This window comes from Triturus cristatus, chromosome 7 (assembly GCF_964204655.1).
Source record: "Triturus cristatus chromosome 7, aTriCri1.1, whole genome shotgun sequence".
NCBI lineage: Eukaryota > Metazoa > Chordata > Amphibia > Caudata > Salamandridae > Triturus > Triturus cristatus.
Genome location: NC_140590.1, coordinates 275,433,181 through 275,450,367, shown reverse-complemented (window position 1 = coordinate 275,450,367; position 17,187 = coordinate 275,433,181). Strand labels below are relative to the sequence as shown.

The window sequence follows — 17,187 nt, the reverse complement described above, 5'->3', positions numbered from 1 at the left end:
TGTGAACAACAGACGACCCTCTGCCCATCATGCCTAAGCAACAGCAGAGACAACGCTCTTCCCAAAAACATGAAGGAGATTCATTTTACATATGTGCAGCTGGGCCCTTATGGATGGAGAGACAGTGTGGGGGCGAGCGGTCTAGGATGGAGGGGTGTATGTCATGAATGAGACTGTGCGAGTTAAGAGTGAGTAGTGAGGTGGCACTGGGCAGGTGAGAGTGAACTCTCGGCCTGTTCCTCACCTCTCAGCTGAACCTCCTCTGTCATGATCCCTCCTTTTGCCATTGCCTCTTCTGTCTCAGCTAACCCTCCTCCACAGCCGCTCCTCCTCTCATCACTGATTGAGTACAAAGCCAGTACTTACAGTGGGCCTCGGGTCAGCCCTTGCTCATCCTTGTTGGCCCTACTGTTACTCTCATTCACTTCTTATTCAATGTCTTTTCCCCTTCGTCTTGAGTTTGTTCCGCCCCGGAGCATAGCTTCTTTACCATCCTTCTGATTGGATGACTTGCATATTTCCACTGCTTACATTCAGAGAACTACTTTCAGCACTTCCTGCGAGTTCATGCGCTTTCTTGCTCTCTCTTCCTCTCCCATATATTATTCTTCCCTCGTCACATTCACCCACTTTGTGGGTGTGTCTGTGTTGCTCTTCTACCACCCTCTTACCGCTACCAGTGGCATGGACTTGCCTCCCCAGCCCTCTCCCAGCACTTCCATGGATCCCCACCACATCATGTTTTTTTTTATTTTAATTCTTTTGTGTATAACTTTTTAGGAGGACTCAGAAGCTGCATTTTCCTGGAATGCTGCTCCTTTCCCTAAATGTGCTTTCTTCCCCTTTTTAGGTCTTGCCTAGCGACGCAGCGCATACGCTGCCCGCCTTGGCGAGATCTATTGTCGTGGGTTTTTCGGCGGAAGGGGGACAGGTGATGTGCACGTGTATGGAGACGGAGGACAGGAGATGTGCACGAGTACGGGTCATGGTGTTTTAGCAGAACACGTGCATGGCGTGCTTTCGCTTTACTTCCCTCCCCCCGTCGGGCCCCTTTGCTCGCTCCCTCCCTCCGTTGATCAGCCCCCTTGTGTTACATGTGTGACTTGTTATCATTTGAAGTGGACATGAGCGCAGTAGCGCTCGTGCCGAGTTCAAATGAGATCACGTGTGTGGAGGCATCTTTTGAATGTTGCGGGAAGGGATATAGGATGGCGGGTGGCAGTTAGCGGTATTCGTAACTGTACCTGACTTCTCTGAGAGGACCTAATAAAGGCGTGCTGCGACATTGGAGTCTCCGTTCTCCTTTGGCGATAATTGGATATTTGGGGCTTTTCCACACTGGTGACGATCCGGAAACTCTTCCGTAACCTCTAAGGATCTCCAGCAATTTCCTCCGGTTTTGCCTACTCTGTTTCGACGTCAATAATCCATTAACAGCCCAGTACTCAGCTGTTCACAATTGAAGGCTTTTCTCAACAGAGTCTAATTGCAGGAGAAGCACCGCTTCTGGTTTGCTTTTCTCTTCTGTGACACGCACACATTTCTACACGCGTGTCCAAGAGAGCTCATTTTAAACGTTTCTGGAGTGCATGAATTTTACTGCATAGGGATCCACTTACTTCATGTGCAGCAATAACTTTTTTTTTTACGCAATGACTGGCATTTTACCTCCTCCCTTTTTCCTAGCAATCCCCAGTAAACCCCAAATTAAATGGGATGTCTGGGAAGCAATGTTTCTGGCGTATGTTGATGTTTTGGAGGGTGAAGACTGTGAAGCTGACAGGAAGTTGGCACTATTAAAACACTGTCTTGGAGGGAAAGGTCTTAAGTAATTCAAGACTTTACTAGCGACATTTGAGTCTCCGTTCTCCTTCTTTGGCGATAATTGGATATTTGGGGCTTTTCCATACCTTGTGCTTCCATTATACAGGTGTGCAAGACCAAATGGGCTGTATGGAAGCAATGAAAGACTACAAGTCCCAGAAGGCATTAAGTTGTCACATGAAAGCCCAGGACGGGTTGTTTGGTGATAACCTCTCCTCGCAGGTTGTGGGGTCTAGCTTATGATAAATGGGGTTATTAGGGCAGCTCTCCAGGCGAAGACAGGCTCAGGTAGAACCTCTAACGTGCTGGGTTATACGCACATGGGCTAAGGGGTCTTCTTGGTTATCTTTCTTTGGCTTATTGCTTTATGTGAGATTTAAACTGAAACTAACCAGGTTAAGGCTTTACCCCGCCAATGTTAACATGTTCAACAAGCATTTGCAATGCAATAAGTCTTGCATTTATTCAAGTTTAAGCTATTGGCATTGTAAATGAATGCCTTTTATTTATGTTGTTAAAGCAAAAAGTAAAAGGCATTGTTATTTGCAATGTCAATAGCTCAAACTCTCGTAAATGCGAGACCTATTGCATTGCAAATGCTTGTTGTCTAAGTTACCGCTCCTAGATGGGCATCCGTCTTATTGGAATGGTAAATTAAAAAGAAATGGCCCTTTCCCTATATCATCACACTGGGTCTAAAAGCTAAAATAGCTGCTGCCTCATGATGTATGTGCACAAGTGTGTGATGACACATGGCCATGAATAAGTCATCATGCTGGGGAATCGTAGCATAATGCACACGTGCATAGGTGTGGGGCTACATTCATTTGGATTTAGAATCATTCTGGGGCAATAATGATGTTGTCTTTTTTTTTTGCTGATGCTGAACAGCAGTAGCAAAAAACATTGTTAAAGCAAAACGGTGAGACCTACTGGCTTTACCAACACTTTCTTTCTTTGTACCTCCTCTCTCACATTTCTCTCCTTTTCTCTGGATGAGCGCTGACTGTTAAATCTCTGTCTCTCTCTCCGTCTGAACTCTCCGCTGCTGCCCATCACTGTCAGGGCTGATGTCCCCCTTTCACTGTCCCTCTCCTCTTATTGCTGTTTGTCTCTCTCCCCATGTCACCTGTGTCCTTCCTCTCTCACTCTCTGTCCTCACCTGTCTCTCCTCCATCAGTTGAGTTCCTCTCTCGCAGTCATTCTTATCTTGGGCTGTTTCTCTCCTTTCTGCAGGTGGCTTTGCCGGGTTCTCTTCCCAGTTCCCAGGCCTGTGTGAGGGCCGCACCTCCATCCTCCAACAGTCCAGCATCTCGCAGCCCTGCCTGTCCACCTCCGCGGTGTCCATCACCCGCGTCCTGCCTCACCTCTACCTGGGCTCCCAGAGCGACGCCTTAGACCAGGTATTGCGGCCTCGGCCTGTAGGGACTGACATCATGAGACGCTGAGGTCCCGTGCAGAGAAGGAACCTCTCGTTAAGAGGGGCCTGTATTGGCTAGAAGAGACCTTTCCGGGTCAGGAGTGAACCTCTGTAGAGTCCTATGTGGGACAGAAGGAGGTCTCTAATGGAGCAGTGGACGGTGTCTTTGGGTCATTTAGAGATAGCTTTAGGAATTCTCTTTGGCCCATTGGAGACGTTCTGTGGCTCTGTGTGTTTGGGGATGGGCCAGTGAGACAACTTTCTTTGGCAGTGGGGAGGTCTGTGAGTCAGCGGGAGAGGTCTGTGGGCGGTGGGTGTACGTTCTGGATCGGGGAGGCCTCTTTGGTTGAGCGCGAGGTCTTTCTGCATCAGTGGGAGTTCTCACTGGATCTGGGGAGGCCGTGCTGAGGTGGGGACTGTAAAAGACACACAATTGATGGACAGAATTCAGAACAAATCAAAACATTCACCCACAGTTAAGAGATCTGGGTTAAATCCATCATTCTTTTGCTCACCATGCCACCCCAGTTTAGACCTGGCCATATGCAAATCAGTCTTGACCCTGTGCCTCAAGGGAACAGTCCAGCCCGAACTGCCAAGCCAGGTCCTCCCTGGACCGGAAACAAGCATCCTAGGACCGGTTTCGGGGTTTCACCCCTCTTCAGCCAGGATAGCTCGATTCCAGTGGCACAGTGAGCCCAGGACCCACGACTGGGCATACCTGGCGCACTTAGGGCGAGAAAGCAAAAGACACACAATTGATGGACGGAATGCAGAACAAATCAAAACATTCACCCTCAGTCAAGAGATCTGGGTAAAATCCATCATTCTTTTGCTCACCATGCCACCCCAGTTTAGACCTGGTGGGGACTGTGGCTGAGGAGGGGCTGTGTGACTTGGATAATGCCTCTCGGTCAGCACAGAGCCCTCATGTCTGCGCACACCTACCTTTTGGGGCAATGATCTGTGTACCTACAGTCTGGTGTCCTCCCCTGTATGTACCTGAGACCTGGTGCCCTGGCCTGTGTGTGCCTGCACTTCGATTCTCTGGCCTGTTCTTATCTGCACTTTGGTGCCATGGCATGCTCCTGCTTTCATACCTTCGGGTGCAATGGCCTCTGTGTACCTGCACTTTGATGCTCTGGCCTGGCGTGATCTACACTTTGGCAGTTGTGGCTCCTAGTGGGAGTGCTGCGGGGCGGTGGGGCGGGGTGGGGGAGGGGCAGGGTGGGGGGTAGTAAATTCCGGCACACAGCCGACCGGAATTAAGTGCATAAATAAATAAAATTACATTGCACGTGCTGCATGTACTTAACTCTGGTCGGCCGTATGCTGGAGTTTACTACCCCCCACCCTGCCCCTCCCCCGCCCCACCGCCCCACCGCCCCGCAGCACTCCCACTAGGAGCCACGACTGCACTTTGGTGCCACGGCCTAACTTCCGGGCTCCTGAATGCCTGGCCTGTGTGTACCTACATTCTTGTGTCCTGGCTGTGTGTACTTATGCTCTTATGCTCTGCCATGTATATATCTGTGTGATGATGACCTGGCCTGTATGCGTGCACTATGTATAAGGCATTTTTATAGAACGAATCTAGCCAAAAGGCAGTGGAATATTGTACAGGGTCAAAGATAAGTATAGAGGGACATATTTGTGAGATTGTGATGCAGCACAGCAAGCCACCTTGCTGCACTGCGTTACAGGGAAAAGGCAGCATTGTGCATTATTTAAAAGAATACGGTGCATTCCTGTCCTTGTCCCTGTGCTGATGCTGTTTTTGCTGCCTAGCGCCAACTCAGGCTCCTTTGCACTGTGGTGCAAGCAGAATTATTTTTGTGCAGGAAGTCGTACCTTCCTGCACAAAAACAATCCTGAGAAGCATATTCCTCTATCCAGCTGTGCAGCAGATGGAAGGAGGAAGTAACCAGTAGAAATGAAGATATTTCTCATTGTTATGCCTGCCCTGGGAAGGTGTAGCATGTTGGCGCATTTCCAGGTTTACCAGTTCTGGTAAATCAGGGAATGCTTCAAAATCCATGGGAGTTGCCTGGGAACACCCACACAACGCACATGGAAGGCCTTCTCAGGGCAGAGTAATGCAGCACAACAATTTGTGCTGCGTTGCGTTACTCCAGATTTAGGAAGCCATTCAGGTCCACGCAAGGTGGCATTGTGTGCCTTCATAAATTTCATTTTTGAGTTGTGTTGCGCATGCACCACGTTGCGTAGTACAATTGCAACACAACTGGGCTCATAAGTCTGCGAGTGATAAGAGAGGAAGCTGGTCTGTGAACTGTTAATGCATTGTAGTGTAGAGGTCTTTAAAAGGGTGTATCATTAGCTCGTTCCTAAATTGGAGCAGGGCTGGAGGCAGTTCTGATGGATGCAGGGATGTTGTGTTCCAGATCCTGGGTGCATAGATGGAAAAGGGCTGCTGTCTTGTTTTCTCTCTTACACTTCCAAGACTGCAGTCTGACGGTGTCCTGGCTTTGGGTGTGCCGAGGACCACCAGAAATCGTGAGCCTGTCTACAAGACAAGCGAGGGTGCTGGTTGTGATGGCTTTGTTAACGATGCAGCTAGTTTTGAAGATGGTGCAGGTTGGCAAGTGGAACCAATAGAGTTCCATCAGGATGGGATGCACTGAGGCATATAGGAAGCCCTTAAGGTGTGCACATTAAACAGGTTGTTATCACCAGTATGTGGGCTTGAACAACAGTTCTGAAGTCACATTCTGGATGAAACAGTTTCACTTTCTTTTTTCTTTAGAAGAGAGAACTGTCCCGGGCCGTCTTTGTTTTATGGCAATGTGTTCCTTGAGGGTGAGATTGGTGTTCAGGGAGATTCCAAATGACCCGGCATTCAGTAAAAGTTTAATATCCAAGCGATGAAGGTTAATGGCTTTGAGCCAGGTTTGTAGTGTTTGATCATTGATCTAGGTGAATAACAGGAATTCTGTCTTGGTTGGGTTGACTTTCAGGCAGGCATAGGGCATACAGGCCGGTATGGTGTGCAGGCACTGTTAGAGGTGTTGGATATCTGAAGCAGAGGAGACGTTGAATTAGAAATTTGTATCATTGACAAAGTGGTGAAACTGAACTCTCGTGGCCTGGCTTATCCTCACCTGCACTCTGGTGCCCTGGCATTTGTGTACCTGCATGATGATGTTCTGGCCAGTCCTTAAGTGCACTATGGTGCCCTGTCCTGTGTATTCCTGCACTATGGTTACCTTGGCTTGTGTGCATCACCTATCTGTACCTGCAGTCCCACACACTGACCTGTGTGTACCTGCATGGTGATGCTGTAGACTGTGTGTAACTGCACTCTGATCCTTATTTGCACTCTATCTGCACAATGCACTCTGGTTCCCTGGCATGTGTGCACCTGCACTCTGATGCCCTGGCCCGTGTGTAACTGCATTCTGGTCCCCTAGTCAGGATGTTGAACTCTTAGGTTCCACCCTGATCTTTCGACTAACACTGCGACACCCTTAAATTCCATCACACAATGTGTTATTTTTTGCCAGTGTCAAATTGTGAGACTCGTGAGTCGTGTCTAGGGCCAGTTTGCGGTGACCTCTTTTCTGCCTGCGCTATGCTTCCTTCCCGTTGAGCTGAGCATCCAATCTGCTTAGAGCACTAGTGCAAGCATGGATGCCCCTCCACTGCCTCAGATGTGTAGAGCAGAGAGTCATACTCCATTCCATGCCTTGTTGCACCTCCACAAACACTCAGTCAGTGAACGCGGTGCATCCCAAGGCTGGAACCACCACGTCTCATGGCCCAGTCGCACTAGTCATTTTAGTAGATCCCCTTGCCTAATCATGGCCAAGGTCTTGACATCATGACTCTCTCATTGCCCACTCATTTCTCTTCATGATCCAGTCGAAGCCAGTTCTTATCCCCGCCTTGCCTAAGCTTGACCCGCCTTCCTGACCTTCCTAAGACCCATCTCTGCTCCCTGACCTCTCTGGCACACTCCATGCCTGGACAAGGATGATATACTACCGCATTCCAAGTAGTCACTGTATTACACCAAAACTCTCAAACTGCAAACCCATCTTCTGCCTTCTTAAAAGCTTTGTTCATCAAGTTACAACCTGATGCATGGTCCTTGTGTTGGGCTCACCTTCAGTGCATGCAAGTTGCACACTCTCACACACCCTTGCTTGCTCATACTATTTCTTCCTCTAGATTTACTCCCAGATGTAGCAAATACAATCCCTCCATCACCCACAGACACCCACTCACACCATGGTCCTTGTCACCTGCTGCTTCTGTACTTGGTGGGGGTTTGGAGGACACAGAGGCAACTTGTTGAATGTGCTCACCAGAGGCAGCGTTGACGGCATTTAGGCCAGGTATCTCTGATCAATAAATCAGATTGTGCATTTGGTAACCGAACCTTCTCTCCCTGTGCTCTAGGAAGTAATCACTCGGAATGGCATCACACACCTTCTGAACATCAGCTGCAGCTGTCCGAAGCCAAACTTTGTCCCCGACAGTCATTTCCTGCGCATTCCCATCAATGACAGCTACAGCGACAAGATCCTGCCCTGGCTGCAGCCTGCCACAGAGTTCATAGGTAACTACAGAGGTTATGGATAACCATAGAGGTCAGAGGAAACTATGGGTTATTGGAAACTACAAAGGTCATGGTAAACCCCATAGCTCAAAGGCTACCAAGGAGGTCATAAAGAAATACAGAACTCATGGGTAACCACAGCGGTCATGGGTATCTGCAGAGTTCATGGGAATCAACTGTTTCAGGATTGCTAAGGAGATCCAGTGTACCCCCAGTGACCAAGGGTACCACAGAGGTCATGGGAACCACAAAGGTTATGGTTAACCATTTATAGTACAGGGGTCCAAGGAGGTAATGTGATATCCCAGGCGCCATAGATGATGGGTGATATGAGAGTCCTCAGTCTATTGGTGTTATCAGAGTTGATGTCAGAGTTCATTGATAATGTCAGAGGTTATGGGTGATGTCGGAGTTCATGGAAGATGGTAGACATCATAAGGATGTCAGCCTTCATTCCTGGATGATGCTAGAATACATGAGTGATACATGAGCTTAATGGGTGATGTCCAGAGTGATTGGGTCAACAGTGTCAGAACTCAAAAATAAATATCTGCATCCATCACAGACCTCCCTCTTATTTCATAGTTTTTTCATAGTTCTTAGTGACTTCAGAGTTCATGGGTGAGGCTGTGGTTCATTCATGATGTTGAAGGCTATAGTGATGTCAGGGTTCATGGGTGACCTGAATGTTTATGCCTGGATGACTCGCCTCAGCTGTGAATGTTAGACCTCTACTGGTTTATTACATCTTATCACTTTGATCTGTGAGTGGGTTGAGAGGACAGTTTTAGTACTTTGTGCTTCTACTGATGGAAGGTGGATCATCTTAAGTCAGTAGAACGCAGACTGGTGGGCGGGTCTACTCATGGTGAATCTTGTGCACAGAGAGCATCTGCACCCGTGGCGAGGTCACCGTGTTTCTTGATGGGTGATGCAGCGGGTTCCCATGCATGTGTTGATCTAGGGTATACATGAGACCTGGGTAAGGCAGCTCAGGGTGGCCGGGGAAGAGGATCTTGGGATGGATTTTCATGGATGCTCTAGAAGGGATCTGAATTTTGCTATTTGCCATACAGATAAGGTGGAGCTGGTGAACGGGAAGGTGCTGGTACACTGCCTTGCGGGTATCTCTAGATCTGCTGCTATAGCCATTGCCTACGTCATGAGCACCATGGGACTCCCACTAGACGACGCCTACAGGTAGGCAGTGCCGCTGGCATTTTTGTTTTTCCACCAATTGCTGATGCTTTATGTGGTGCTGAGTGCTGTTTTGGTGTTCCACTTTGATCTCTTGTGGCACACTGTGCAGTCTTTATAAGTTCACTCTGCCCAAATGCAGTGAATGCTCTTAACAAATGGAGGTTTAGGTTTAAATACATTTATATTTAGATACAAAACACATAATACAGCTGCGCTATCAATTATCCTAGTAACTACTTCCCGCCGTATGCCACACGGCACTCACAGTTTTCCCTCCTGTGCAGATTGTTAAGGCCTCAGACATCATTCAGGCAAATATAAGCTGCAACTTTATCTTTAAAACATGGCATCCAAATTAGCTTACTATTAGAAACAAGGCATCCAGTTAAGCTTACCATCATGTACATGGCATCCAATTATGATTACCATCAAATGCATGGCATCCAATTAAATTTACAATTAGAAACTTAGAATCCAATTAAGCTTACCATTAGAAACATAGCATCCAATTAAGCTTGCCATCAAGTACGTGGGAAATACATGGCCTCCAATGCAGCTTACCATTAGAAACAAGGCATCCAATCCAGCTTACCATTAGAAATGTGGCATCCAATTAGCATTAGAAACATGGCATCCAATTAAACTTTACCATCAAATATAGTGCCAAGCTAGGAAACAAACGTATTAGAGGGAAACAGCCTAGAACCTCTTCCAAACACACAGGTTCTGATTAACAAACACAGTTTATGAGTCTGGAAATTCCTCAGTCTGGGTGGAGAACTCCACAAATAAACAAGCATTGGCATAGCCAATAGGTCTCGCCTTTGGGACCTTATAAGTGTTTAGCTATGCAACAGTTGCATAACTAAATACTTATAAGGTCCCAAAAGCGAGATCTATTGGCTATGCAAAGCGGCCGTGTGGCCGTGAAAGTGAAAGTGATCACGATCAAACATCAAAGTGAAAGTAATTGCGGTAAAGCGGGCGCGCGCGCCGGCGCACATGCACTGTAGCTCTAGGCTGGCACGGTAGCACTTTTTGGAGCCCTCTCAATAAGTCTCGCCAGATCAGCGCATGCGCTGGGTCAGGAGAGACCTAAAATACAGGCCTGTCCTATCTTTTTAAGTGCTTTGCTACCCAATCCGGACCTAAGGCTTTGTTATTGGAAGGGCTATAATGGCGTCCCTTACACCCCCCCTTTCAAACCTCTCTCTACCTGGCGGTAAAGTAAAGGAGTGGGTTCGGGGTCATCATAAATAGATTCAAAGTGCTTCACCCACACATCTGCTGCGATATGGGAATTCATTACAAATCCATCCCAGGGTTGCCTGAGATAAAGGCTGATTTACAGTGTTCCAAATCAGTCCACTTTCTCGTTCAGTACAAGCAAGATTGAGCTCTTCCCAAGCCTCCCTATGGAAATACTGCTTTATTTCGTTTAGGACTTGTTTGTATGCAGACCGACACCGGAAGACCACAGTGGGATCTCTGGGGGTGTGTTTAGGACCCTCTTGAGGTCGCAGTGTGCTAGAGTACAGGAATGGTCCAACCACCATCCAGGGGAGTGGCGTCTGTGTTTGCCGTGCCTCAGCAACATAGACTTCATGGCTCTGTATGTATGACTAAAGGAAGACAGAATTACTTTGTAAGCAAGACCTTCTTCCAAGCAAACCCCAAAATTCTCAGCACGGTGCTGGAATAACTTTATATTAAAGCCATCTGGCCTAATCATGGCTCACTTTACTCTGCGTCCTTGAGCCTTTTTAGATGGCAACACATTGTAGAGGGGCCTTAATGTGTATCTCAAAGCATAAGTTGAACACAGCTGTTAACAGACTATGGCCACTTCGGCCATTCCACCTTACCTTAAAATCCCTAAGTAAGTGATTAAATACAAAATCTATTAGAGACCCCACCTACTTCTCCCTGTGAAAGTAGGGTACCCGTTTTCTTTCTCACATGGCCTGCTTAGTATCAGTTAAAGTAAAAAAAATCTACTTAAAATTAGCTAACACTGAATTCATCAGATCTCCCTGTGTAGAGTGTGTAGGTGGTCCGTGAAGAAGGCTCCCTCCTAAAATTTACAGTGGTCCGAAACCGGTCAAACTTCACATAAGTGCAAGCCAAAGTCACCCATCAACATCACATAAATATAGTCATCCCTAGTGCTGATAAAAATCTAAAACCTTTTGAGAGCCATAACATCAATATCCTTATCTTGAGTAAAATTAGACTTATAAAAATTCAAGATCAGTATACTGCCCGCCAACCTCAATCGAAGCAGAAAAGCTTAGAGTTACAAGTTTACAAAGTGCCTGTTGCCCTCCCATGCATTACTGGATTTGCTGAGACATGGAAGGAACTAAAGCCATCCAACACAAATTTACAGTCGATGACCCAGGTTTCCTGCAGTCAGACTACATGAAACTTTGAGAAAGCTCCACCATTGTCTGTCCTCCATTGTATTCGCTGGCCTAGCTATGCTCTGTTGTAATACTTTTAATTGACCCTTGTTCCATGTCCCTCACAATGGGCGTAGACACCATCGAGTCCATGGCTATGTGGGTACATGGCGGTTGTGGTCAATCTAGGGAGTCCACCTTCCAGAGGGCCTCAGATCTGTTAGTGGTGGTAAGGTAACCTACTTCCCTCCCATCAGCCCTTCCAACTATATTCTCACCATGTTTCGCTCTTTCTGCCTGCTGGACCATAGCTAGCGACCTATAGAAGAAGCTCAAAAGTAGGGCCAGAATACTCGAATGCTGTTTTATGAGATGTGACAAGTCCTTAAGAAGGTTACCAACTACATGAGCCTTGTTAACATTTACTACTTTACCCTCAAAATGTTGGCACCCTTACCCACCCATGAAACACTTCTAACCATTGTAATTTGATCAAAGGGCGGACAGCCCTGGGTCATTCACATGTGCAACCGGTGAGAAACCTTATTCTTCAACTGTGAGAAACTCTCGGTCCTTTAATTGTCAAGCAGCGGCACATTGGAAAACACCAATACACAAGGGGTTGCTGCTGGTGGTAAGTCCAAAGTTGTGGCATCTCTTGTAGGTCTCGCCGAACCCCTCACTCCCCTTAAGAAAGTGGCTGAGTAAGAGTGTTTACCTCCCTCGGGTCTGTACATTTATAACCAACACTCTTCCTACGGTATATACAAGGGTCCAACCACTGGGACACTATAAACTCCATGCCCTCTCCCACTTTCTCTACCGACAAAGAGTTTGAACATTTCCCTGGCCCCCTAAATTGGTTATAGGCACAGACGCTACAGTAATTGCAGGAGCAGCTATAGACAAAGGCTTAGGATTAATCAATGTATTAAGAGAGTACACCAAATTTAAAATCATGGCCTCAATCTGGAGGGTAAGTCGACAGATGACGGAATAGGGAAACAAAATAAAAAAAATAAAAAGCACTTACCGAGTCGGCGATGCGGAGAGAGCAAGGTAAGTGGTTTTCTTAAGTAATTATTTCGTCTCCCTACTCAATCGTCTGTCGACCTACTCCCCACCCTCCCCGCCCTGCCCCCACTCCGCCCTACTGGCTCACTGCTTTTACCTGCGCCGGCCGCGCCTGCTTATTCCCCCTCCCGCACGCCCAGGCTCACCGCTCCTATCAGCACCGGCCGCACCTGGTTATTTAGACGAAGATTACAAGAATCAAAAGAGTCCCGAACCAGCATTTCTAGTCTCTTAAGGCCCTCTTTAGCTCCAGCCCTACATTTATTTTTGCATCTTTTATATAGCGCGAACTCGACCCGAAGGTATTGGAGCGCTTTACATGAGCACCGTATTTACATTACACATTCAGGCACGGGGAGATTAAGTGATTTGCCCAGAATCCTAGGATGTGGACGCGACCCCGAGGCTCGAACCCTGGTTTCCAGCACCAAAGTCGGCATTCTAGCCGACGGACCACATCCTCTCCCCATTTTTTGGGCTTTCCTGCTGGCGTCTGCTGCCCTCTGCCCTCCTTTCCCTTGGTCCTCGAGCCAGAATACCAGGCTCTGCTGGAGGCTGATGAATCATGGCTTCATGGATTGATTCGTAGTTCCCTCGGGCCTGGTAATGTTGTGGCTTTCTTGGCTCAATAGCATCTCTTTGTTAGTATTCGCTCCTGCATCTTAGGCACTGGTATGATCACACTACCCAATGCCCAGTTGTTCCTGTACCGTTGAATTCCTCTGTGATAGCAACTACAGCTGAATTAAGGTAGGACACACTGGTAGTGCTAGTACATGTGGGTTTATCCTCTGCATAAGAAGTATTCGATTTTCGCTTACCGATGATCCAACAATGGTGATGAGCAGATATCGGTGCCAAGAGGGGGTGCCCAGCCCAGCCTTGTCCAGGTGCAGACGGGCCTGCTCTTCGCCCCGGGCCCAGGCACATCCCACACTGCAGGACTGCTGCTGGCTCACTTGCACCCCACGCCTCCTGTGGAGTGGGCTACTGGTACATGAGTACCGGCCTCCAATGATCTCCAAACACTCCTGCTTGCGGACTCCTGATGGCGCTAAGTAATGCGTCCACCTGTGGCCCTCCCTGTCGAAGGGGCTGCTAGTACCGTGAGTCAGGGCCCCCAACGATCTCCAAACACTCTTGTCATTTTCAATCTTTCTGACCTCCCAAAAGCCTGGACTAACGCAAGAACTTATCTCCCTCAGACCCTCTGGGCCCATATTAATGGTTTACTTCATGAGGATGGCTTGGTTACCTTAAAGAGAATCAATGTTGGACTTCAGTGCCAACGTGATTGACTAACATTGTATTGTCAAATAAACCTGCTGCTGATCAATGTGACAAAACCCCCAATGATGACTTTTGAGTGGAGATGTGTACCACGTTTTTGGTGCCTGTTGACCATAAATCTGTGTTAATACTAGGGGTGGGCGGAATTTGCGTAGTAGCGCTACGCAAATCTCCACGAAATGGTAAAAAAATCTCAGCGAACACGCAGAAATTACGCGAACACGCGGAATTGCTTGTTCGCAATGCTTTTTGGTAAATTCTGTGTTCTCCGCGGAATGCAAAATTACCCAAATTCCGCGAGCAGAACGGAATTTACCGCCCAGCCCTAGTTAATACCTGCATGTATACATTTCTCCCAGTCTCTCTTGGTTGAAGAGGCTATATCAAAGTCAATAGGGGGTTGTAGGTGTAAACAGTGACAAATCCAGTGGCTCTTGCACACCCACAATCTGGACACCATCACACCGGAGACAAAGAAAGAAAGAAAAAAAGCCATAGGCCTTGTTCATCAGTGCACCCAGGATCTGAAACGTCATCCCTGGATCCAACAGGACCACCCAAACCTACTCCAATTTAGGAAAGAGCTGAAGACACACCTCTTTACTCTTTAACGAACACTAGATCGCAGTCCACGTCCTTAAAGACTACATCCTCTCTCAGGACCTGTCTAACGTTTCAAGCACTCGTTGACTTTTGCTATCAGCTAGCTGTACGCTATACAAATACTATACAATACACCTAAATCAGTGAAGACCTTTTAACACATCTACTTGCTATCTGTCCAAAATACTCTATTCCTAGGAAACACCACTTGTTTCCTGTGTTCCATGTAAATAGTGTTCCTTCAGTTGAGTCTCCTACTGATTACTTGTTTTCATTGAAAACCATAATATTGTTTTAACAACGGGTAATTTTTTAGGAGGTGCTTACTTTTAAAATTAGGTACATTGTTTTAAGAACGTTGTTATATCTTATTTCTTTGTAAAAATTGCCTTAATTGGTCTATGTGTTTTGATGGTCTTTTAAAGTCCCATAAAAGTTATATATAAATGTATGAAAAACATGTAAACTATTGATGCACACTATCTGCTATGGTGGTTTGCTATATTTATTCCTTATTTGTGTGGTGCTCTAGTCTCTTCCTGTTTCATGCTTTGTTCTCCCACACTGAGTATCTTTGAGTCTGGTTGGGGTCTTTAAGCCTTTTTTATCGTTTTACAGATTCGTTAAGGAGAAGAGACCCACCATATCGCCCAACTTCAACTTCTTGGGGCAGCTGCTAGAACATGAGATGAGCCTGGCTTCATGCCCCTCGCAGCATCCGTCCCGACCATCTCACACTGAAAGCCTGGTGGATCGCAGAAGAACCACGCACTGCTGTGCACAAGAGCCTGCCATGGCCCAGAACCAGCCGTGCCCTGGTACCTGCAGTATCATCCAGGATTCTCTGCTGGACGTGGAGGTGGCCCTGGATGCTGGGGAGCTGGAGGGCCAGGCAGAGGAGACCACTCAAAAGGTGGAGTCCAACACAACAGACTTGGAGAGTCGGTTTACCACACTGGACATTGCCTCAGAGTCTTGCTGGGACAGTGGGACCATGAAACGCTCCTTTTCTCTGGACATCAAGTCAGTGTATTCCCCCACACCCTCCACTCCGGTTAGCAGACTTACAAACCCTCACCTGCCTGTGGGGTCCCAGCCAGCCCAGGCTCCCGCACACCCACCCAAGCCATTGAAAATCTGGAACCGGATCTTTGGCTTTGGATTCAACTTTCTGTACTTCTTTTCTGAAGATGAAGAGGCAAAAGACAAGCTTGCACAGGAATCCGGCTCTGGTGGCATCAACGATGAACCTAAGTCTCCCAAGAGCCCATCGGGGCACGGGGTGGGTCGACACTATAGAGAGGAATGTCCTCAGCAACCTTTTACACTGAGTAGGCCTGGCTGCCGGGGAAAGGGGCTCAGTCAAGAGAATGGAAACTTTGTTCAATCCCGAGCAATCTCCCCTGTGCCCGTGTGATAAGCCTGCAGCATGCCTGCCTGTGCTTTATTTCCTCTTTTGCCAGCTGCTACTATTCTGGGTGACAGTCAAGGTATAACTTAGTAGGACACTGAGACAGTGGACAAGTGCTTGCCCCCTTGCTGCATGATGATGATCATGGGGAACGCTTGAGTAGCATGCGGAAATAAGAACTTTGGGAACGTTGCAATGTTAGAGTTCAACAGGGCTGTCTCTGACAGACTCCGGAAAAGGCGCCCAGATTACTATATAGGTTGGCTGCATTGAAGATCCCTGCTCACCATGTCCTTTATTGCTCCTTGAGCTTGGCTTGCTTTGGCGCATCAGGTACCTGCTTTTGAGTTGACATGTGCTCCATCTGGGATGTTGCTAAAGTGTCACCTGGAGGTGCTCATCCTCACCCTGGGAGTCGGCCTTCATTCTAAGATATGGAATCTGCCTTCAATTTAGAGAGGTGCTTAGGTGAGCGTTCTTGACTCTGCGCCAAGGCTCGCTATGACTAGTGAAATGTCCTCACCATGGCTGGACCCTGCAGTCGTATGGGTTCCAGGTAGAGGTGTGAGAATGGGGATAACAAGTTGCAGTGTGCATATTTCAAAATGGTGGTAAGGAAGAAGCGCTTGTAAGATAGGTACAATAAGACCAGCTCTGCAAAACATGCTCTCTGTTTTAGAGGGACAGAAATTGTACTTGTTGGAGCATCCCATGAGACCAAAGATGGGATAATTAAAACGTACTCCGATCCCCACCATGTTTGCCAAAAAGCAGTACTGGAAATGGAAGACTGAAAGGGTTGCCCATTCAAATGTAAAGTGACCTGCCAGTCACTTGTCACCGCAAAGATGGAATAGTAGGTGTCTCTGAGGGAGCTGGACGTAGTGTACGACTTGTCACGGGAGAAGAGACTGAACCTTCACTAAGTCCTGGGCGAAAGTCAAGAAAATTGCATTTCTAGAACACAATACAAATGTTTTTTTCTTTGTTATTATTTATAAACCAGCTGTTTACTGTGTGTACTGTTAACTGTGCCTGTTTTCTGTACCAGCCTGATGTGACATGAAGCAGTTGGAATACAATGGTGAGACTCTAAGGCAAGGGCACTTGATGCCTTGGACCGGGAGAGAAAAGAAGGGTAGGAGAGAGGTATATTCCACTGATGAATATTCAGGCTAGACTGTAAGGGAGGGGGAAACAGCCATTACAACCAGGCTGTTACCACGCATGCCATTACCATGTATGTGTTAGAACGCATGCACCTTTACCACGCATAGCCTTTACCACACATCTTTTTACAACGCATATGCCTTTACCACACATGCCTTTACAAAGAGCTAATGTAGTAAAGTTAGGCATGGTAAGGGCATATGTGTGGTAC

General features: G+C 47.4%; 1 protein-coding gene across 1 annotated transcript in view; it reads left to right on the top strand.

Moving 5' to 3' along the window:
- Positions 1-16,835, top strand: part of LOC146809402 (dual specificity protein phosphatase 8-like) — a 37,445-nt gene extending 20,610 nt beyond the window's left edge. The window contains exons 4-7 of the mRNA XM_085616243.1: positions 3,061-3,227; positions 7,667-7,826; positions 8,903-9,026; positions 15,014-16,835. Coding sequence (XP_085472369.1) covers positions 3,061-3,227; positions 7,667-7,826; positions 8,903-9,026; positions 15,014-15,812 — 1,250 coding nt within the window. The 3' untranslated portion in view covers positions 15,813-16,835. The remainder of the gene's footprint in view (positions 1-3,060; positions 3,228-7,666; positions 7,827-8,902; positions 9,027-15,013) is intronic.
- The last annotated feature ends 352 nt before the right edge of the window (positions 16,836-17,187 follow it).